This window comes from Atta colombica, unplaced genomic scaffold (genome assembly GCF_001594045.1).
Source record: "Atta colombica isolate Treedump-2 unplaced genomic scaffold, Acol1.0 scaffold100, whole genome shotgun sequence".
NCBI classification, from domain to species: Eukaryota; Metazoa; Arthropoda; class Insecta; order Hymenoptera; family Formicidae; genus Atta; species Atta colombica.
This window is the reverse complement of record NW_017259185.1, coordinates 364,807-371,970: the sequence shown is the minus strand read 5'-3', so window position 1 is coordinate 371,970 and position 7,164 is coordinate 364,807. Positions and strand designations below refer to the sequence as shown.

Genomic DNA, 7,164 nt, shown 5'->3' with positions numbered 1-7,164 from the left:
ATCGAAACGCTCAAGATTGAATTTCGCATTTTGGTCTATTGTTTATGTGTATATTGTCACTTGTTTTTCAATGTCATACATGTTCGTTATATTAGGTGTAGTAAAAAGAAATCCATTATTTTTGCATGAAATTGAATGGAAAAATAATGGATTTCTTTTTACTACACCTAATATATATTTTGAAATTATAAAGATATTAAGATATAATATAAAATATTTATTAAATTTGATATTATTAATATCAAAGCTTATGAGCCATAAATGTGCTTTTATCTGAGAGTTACTACTTTTCGAATTACTTATTTAAGGAATGTAATATTCAATAAAGTAGATATGACAGTGTAGCTCTTCTCTTATTTTTTTCTTTTAAAAAAATCGAAAAAAGAGATATAATACAAAACTATAAAAATTATATTATTATATTATGCTTTTGTCTTTATGTTAGTAGTGATGTATACAAAGACTTTTCTATATTGTTATTTTTCGAATGTTAAATGTTGTTCGGATATAGTTTATATAAACTTTTGTTTCTTTCATTGAAACTATTGTATTAACATCTCAATGCAATTGATTCTTATCAATCGTTTATTAATCTCAATTCGATGTCGTAAATGATGATTTTTTTACAGCGCAATTTCTTTTATTGAACTTATTTAACGTGTATTTGTAATTACAGATCTATTAATATGTAACTTTGGAAATATCAAGAGATTTCAATTACAGTCAATAATTATCAAATTATATGTAATTATAATTGATAATTTAATTTTTTAAATTAATGTGTATATTAATGTATGCATACATGGATAACTTAGGTCATCTGTGCTCATTAAAAAACAAAATTCCGATTGATATTTATTTAATCTTTAAAAGGAAAATAAATTTATATAGTATAATAACATTTGTATAAAATAAAAATTATAAAACACATATTTCGTAAAAAATAAAAATTATAATACAATATATATACATATTTGTAAATTAGAATTATATAATATTTTTACTTAATTTCTCATAATATCAAATGAATTCTTCAGTTCTCTAAATTTGCAATACTAACAATAAAATACTTGAGAAACAAAATACTATTTATGTAGTTTTATTTTTGATTGCTAAATATACTTTGGAAAATATTTCGGGATGTATAAGTGCGAAAATTAAAAAAAACAACAAAATAATTTTATTTCTTTTTTTTAATCTTTAATTATATTTTTAATTTTTAATTTTAATTATTTTTTAATTTAAAGGAAACTATCCGGAAACGAAACTTTTGCGCGTTAGGAATCAGGAACAGGAATTGTAATGTACCTACATAAAATCTTGCTCTTCGTAATTCTTGTTATCATGCATGAATGCTATCCGAAGAAAGATGCAAATATGGATATAAAACAGATGAGTTTTCGTGATGGTCGCATCTGAATCTGCCACTTGAATGTCTATAATATGCACTAGCGAGCAAAGATTGGCCTGAAGCAAGATTATATGCGGAATTGCGCGACGCATGTCCGATCAGATAGTCGTCTATACCACTTATGCGGAGTTTAAGTGATGCTTTGCTGAGAATAAAATGCACGTGTACGATACCAATCGTATTGATTGTTTGCTTTACTTTTTTTGCGACTTTAAATCACAAGCTACTATTTGTTTTGATTATTTATCTTCGCATTTAATTTATTTAACTACATCATGCAAATTAAGTTTTCAAATGAATTATTATTAATTAATGTAATTCCGTTATCAAAACGGAATATTATAAAATATATTTAAAGTTCGACTCTTTATTTCTAAAAATTAAAAATTCTTTTAAATAACTCAAGTGAAGCTGATTAAATATAAATTGAATAAATGAATATATTTATTGTTATCTGTTTAATATGTTTATTATGTTTATTATATAAAATGTTTTATGTCCTCTGTTAGGAGTTTGATGATGATACGTTCATTATAAAAATGTTTGTGTAAAGTAGAATTATTTATGTGAATTTTAATAGGATAATAATTTAATTAATGGCTTCATGATAAGACCATCATATTCTTTGTGTCAATGCACTTCGCGTTATAATCGCTATTTTTAATTTGCCTAATCTGCAGCATTTTACAATCTTTTGATAAGTATTTGTATTGTATTAGTTGTATTTGCATTTCGTGATGAGACGAGATAATAAGCGGTCATGCGAAAGCGAGAGTGAAGCGTTAGTCTGAATAAAATATTCAGAGATGTTTGTTCCAGCAAACAGTTATGAGAAGTATACTAAGAGGATGAGTAGCGAAGAAAAACAGAGCGAGAACTATTTATACGACATGTCCGCGAATCGATTTCTTTACGAAAAAACATACATATAATAATCGATATAATGCCGAATAATTGAGATGCCATATACATCATTCATTAAATAAAAAAGTTTTTTCAGTTCGTATAATGTCAATTTTCATGCAAATCGTACGATTAACAGTTCAATCAATAAAACTTTTCATATTATTTAATATGTGCTTGACAATTAATGCATTAAGTTTTCTGTAGTTAATTAATTCGTTGCCTGATTAAATTAATTGAGATGTACCATAAAACATTGTAAACGCCAAAATTATGAAAATGCGTTTTATTATATGAAGAAATTGTAAGTGCTCTATTACATAAATATAATAATTTCATATATTAATATTTAACCTAGAAAGTTGCAACAAGCAGACAAAAATGAATAATGCAACTTAAAATGTTATACGACTATTGTGCAATTGACATTTTTACTTGAACTTTTTATTTTTACTTGGGCTCACAATAATTTGCAGCTTTAACAACTTGTAACACTTTTTAAAAATTAGAATTATTTAATTAAAAATTCCTACAAAAACTGGTTGTTCATATTTTTAGATGGTAGAATTGCATAAGACAAATCTCTAATATATAATGCATTATTCTTAATTTTTTTTTTATACACGCACAATTTATTTTCTTATATTTTAGTGTCAAAAATGAAATAATAAATAACTAAAATTTTTTCGACTCTATACACATAATAATATATCAAATAAAAAAAATTCTCAATATCATACATCTTACCAATCTATACAAACATTCTCAATATCATACATCTTACCAATCTATACAAAAGACAGTATAAGAAAAATTAATTTGATGTATATTGTATATGGAAAAAATTTCATGACTTCTGTTTTAACAAAATAATTTGATAGAAATGGAACAGAAATAGAGCTCCTCAATATTAATGAAATCAAGGGAAACACATGATTTATTTGATAATTTAAATTCTATTCATACATCCATTTGTGTATCATTTACTCTGCATTAATATTCATTTATACACAATATACAAGTGATATATATATATATATATATAGCCCAAGTGTATTGTTCTACCACATGGCACGTTGCACTCCAGCCATTTTATTATAATCGACTAGATGACGAAAAATGAATCGTGATATTCTCCATCGTTGTATTGTACCTCGGCCTCGAGATGTCACAATACATCTCGGTGTCAATTGTCTCAAAGCGGTCTGTCTAGGAATTGTTTCATCTATTTGTTTGCCAGCGAGTTCCTAAAAAAATTATGTGATTTGAGTTGTCTCACTACATATCATATTACTACATTATTATACTAAAAGATATTTTTGCTCTCTTATTTGAAAAATGACAATTAAAAAAATATAATTTTCAAAGTTTTCTATATGAAAAAGATATAATATGCTTCATTCAAATAGCAGAGAATTACATAAACAGATAAGTTGTATATAAAAATGCATTGACGACAAGCAGTATGATACAAGAAAATTTTTACGTCATCAATTTTTAATATTCCCTGAATGTGTAATTAGAACAAGATTTATTATTTTACAAGTGAAATCTTCTTACTTTTATCTCGATTGGCAAAATATCGTTACGCTTCAAGGCAACCAATCGCAATCTTTCCTCTGCATACTCTTTAGCCCATCTTCTACGTTTTTGGTCGCGCAATACCCTGCAGCCGACATAGTTTCGTACTTCTTGTAGCTACAGATTAACCATAATATAATTAGACATGAAAATGACTTATGTTAATTGATTTCAAATATAATAGCTGAATAACCTGTGACTTAATCAGTTATTTATTTTAATAAATGACATAAATCACAATAAATTACAGATATATAATTAGAGGTTATAAAAAATTTATCGTTCAAACACATACTTACACCGTATCCCAATAAATTTGTAGCGCACAACAGAGGGCTGCGATTGAAAAGTGGAAGGATACACATCATCATCGCCATATCTACAGCTATTTGTTGCTGTTTATTTCTCTAATCTCTCTCACGTGACGAGTAGAATCCCTAGAAATAAAGATGCCTTCTCTCATTGCTTTTATAGGTCTCTCTCTGACCAATCAAAGCAAAGTTTACTAAACTTGAGGTTGGTTTTCATGATTGATTAAATTTCATTCCATCTCTAGTCTGGTACAACTTTATACGGGCTATGTAAATGCGCCCTTAAGCTCGTTCTACAATTGTGTACGTGGATTGTAAGAATTAACCAATCACAGTTGAATATTCTCCTATTTGGCAATGATTGGTGAATTTTTTATAATTACAACTACTTACAACTACATTTATGCAATTGTAGAACAGATTTTAGGTGCACACAGATAAAGAGTGACTTTCTGACTCCTTCATTTTCATGGACCACGTCAAGTCAAACATCCACGAACATTCTTAACGTGAATAATTGTCCTTATCTGCGCCTAATAAAATCCCGAGACATCTTTATCTGTATCTTTGACATAGGTCAGTTGAAGGACTGATTACTCGCGGATATTATGAGGACAATATATCTTTTAGCCATTATCTCTGTTCTCGGTAAGTGTTAAGTTTAGTTCCAGATAAACTTCTCAAAACTTTGGAGCTTGCTCTGCTCCTTATCACAACCGCGTTATCAGTATGCTCTTGTTCTTTGTTCAAAATTAAAAAGTATCTCTCCGCCACATTATCGTTCCTGATATTTGACGATAAAATTATTTACAGTAATACTCCATGAAGTCGAAAGCGGATTATATGGTTCCAAACATTACAAGACGAATCAGAAATTGACAGAATTAGCAGCCAAGAATCAATCACAACCGCTTTCAGGTCGGAAAATGATTGTATCAGCCTGGGGTATTATCGGATTAATTGTAGGCGCTATCATATTCAGTACGATAACTTATTACATCTTTCTATTGTATCCATATATATGCAAAAAGGATGCAAACTATGATATCATAGAATTAGCAGATGTTAATTCTGTGTCTACTGTTAGTGACAATGTTAATGTTAACAATGTATCACGTCCATTGAGAGCATTTTGCGATTCAAATGATGTATCAAATGACATATCAAATGATGCACCATTAAAACGATAGACCTGAAAAGAAAACATAATTTAGATCTGTATTCATAGTTGATTCTTATACTTAAGACTGTCTGAAGTATAGTCTTAAGACAGTTTTGAAATAAGAATGGATTATGAATACCAGCCACAGACATTTATTTTACAAGTACAGTTACATCTTCACTCAGAGTAATAGTATTTTTATACGAGTTTAAAGCAATTAAGTCTTATATAACTTAACACTGCCATGAAATCTTTTTTAGAGTAAAAAAATATTAAGATTGAGATCATTGTGTTTTCATACTATGCAATAATGGAATGAATTTTTATGAATTTTATAAGCAATAGATATGGAAATAATTTTTATTGTATTTATGTACCAGTTATATGAAAAAAGACTGAACTTATAAATTAAAAATTATCTTGTGACATGTTAAAAATGGAGATATGTTAAGTGTCTAAAAATTTCTAACTAAAAATTTAGAAATTTTTTTCAATATAATTGTTTATATAAGTAGAAATAGTATACATATGGCATTTTGCTTGTGATTGAGACTCTGAAAGACTGCAAGAAGTATATTCGTTTTTTTATTAGACGATATTAATGTAGCATATACTCATATTCAATCAGGTTTTATATTTAAGGCTTCCTTAAATTTATCTTTAGATACTCTATTTCATTGGCTATTGAGCATCTAAAGATAAATTTAAGGAAGCCTTAAGTACACAAGGTCTGACTATGAATATGGACAATAGTGTCCCTATTTAGTAATGAGATTGACTTTTTTCCTCGTATTAACAATTCTCCAGTCTATTACTAGTGACCATGTTTGATTTTAATCTTTTTTCAATTGTAACTGGCATGTCCAGTATCAACTTGAAGTGTTAAGATATAAATTATGTTGTCCTTAATCAAATTTGAATCGCACAGTGATTTGTCATCTTTTTTGTGAAACTCAGTTAATTGTACAATAATGCTATGGAAACGTACGAAAAGTTTAACAACTTTTTTTTTATCATCCTTTTTATATGAAATACTACAACATTTGGAAAGCTTCTAAGCTAAGATTTTCTTTGATGTAGCATTTAGTTTCATTCATATAACAAAAGATACATATCATTATGCGATTCCATTTTCGTTATAAGCAACTTGAACATCTTAAAAATAGTTTTAAACTATTACTCCAGGCTGAAACATCACAGAGCTATGCTAATTGACCTTGGAGGCAAAGGATTAGAGTCAAACATGATCAATGGTAATAAGCTACAGAATTGATAACATAAAAAAATCAGTCTCTACTTAACTGTGTTTATATTAACAGATCACAATAGACTGATTTTTATAATCTCCAAATTTGATCCCGTTATAGGGAAAAAGCAATTAATAGCTTTGCTGAAAAGTTTTTTCTTGTGCTATCAGTATGTATAAAGTTTACAAACTCTACTTGTACTCATAAAAATGACCTCTGTAGAAATAATATACTTGTAAATGTATGATATATATTTATTACAAATAGGACTTTTTTTACACAAACTATGTGTATCTTAAACAACCTACTTTTACAAAAGTAAGCAGGCTAATAAATGCATCATGATACACGGAGCGAGTACTTCAAACTGTTCTACCTTTTTCCTATCAAAACACATGGAGAACAATGCAAACAATATGAATTACATGCGTACGTTTTATGACGAGGATCTAAACTTTGCTTCTCTTAAATGCAACACAAAAAACCGTATAAAATTGGCTTTTGGATGGAAGAATTACTTAAACGCGTTTTTTTTTATAAAACTAGACA

General features: G+C 27.8%; 2 protein-coding genes across 2 annotated transcripts; one reads left to right on the top strand and one right to left on the bottom strand.

Annotated features, from left to right (window-relative positions):
* Nucleotides 1-3,288: 3,288 nt before the first annotated feature.
* LOC108685760 (28S ribosomal protein S14, mitochondrial) lies at nt 3,289-4,321 on the bottom strand. The gene is made up of 3 exons (XM_018190725.1): nt 4,195-4,321; nt 3,875-4,012; nt 3,289-3,561 (listed from the first exon to the last, which is right to left on the bottom strand). Exons 1-3 carry the CDS (start codon nt 4,270-4,272, stop codon nt 3,376-3,378), a joined length of 402 nt encoding a protein of 133 aa, XP_018046214.1. The 5' UTR covers nt 4,273-4,321; the 3' UTR covers nt 3,289-3,375.
* A 187-nt stretch (nt 4,322-4,508) lies between these two features.
* Nucleotides 4,509-5,597, top strand: LOC108686870. Its single transcript, XM_018192368.1, has 2 exons — nt 4,509-4,854; nt 5,020-5,597. The coding sequence occupies exons 1-2, from the start codon at nt 4,815-4,817 to the stop codon at nt 5,394-5,396; spliced, it is 417 nt and encodes a 138-aa protein (XP_018047857.1). The 5' UTR covers nt 4,509-4,814; the 3' UTR covers nt 5,397-5,597.
* The last annotated feature ends 1,567 nt before the right edge of the window (nt 5,598-7,164 follow it).

Coding starts and splice junctions, on each gene's coding strand:
- LOC108686870 (XM_018192368.1), top strand. CDS start 4,815: ATGAGGACAATATATCTTTTAGCCATTATCTCTGTTCTCG. Junction 4,855..5,019: donor AGCCATTATCTCTGTTCTCG/GTAAGTGTTAAG, acceptor AATTATTTACAG/TAATACTCCATGAAGTCGAA.
- LOC108685760 (XM_018190725.1), bottom strand. CDS start 4,272: ATGGCGATGATGATGTGTATCCTTCCACTTTTCAATCGCAGCCCTCTG. Junction 4,013..4,194: donor CAAATTTATTGGGATACGGT/GTAAGTATGTGT, acceptor GTTAATCTGTAG/CTACAAGAAGTACGAAACTA. Junction 3,562..3,874: donor TTTTGCCAATCGAGATAAAA/GTAAGAAGATTT, acceptor TAATTTTTTTAG/GAACTCGCTGGCAAACAAAT.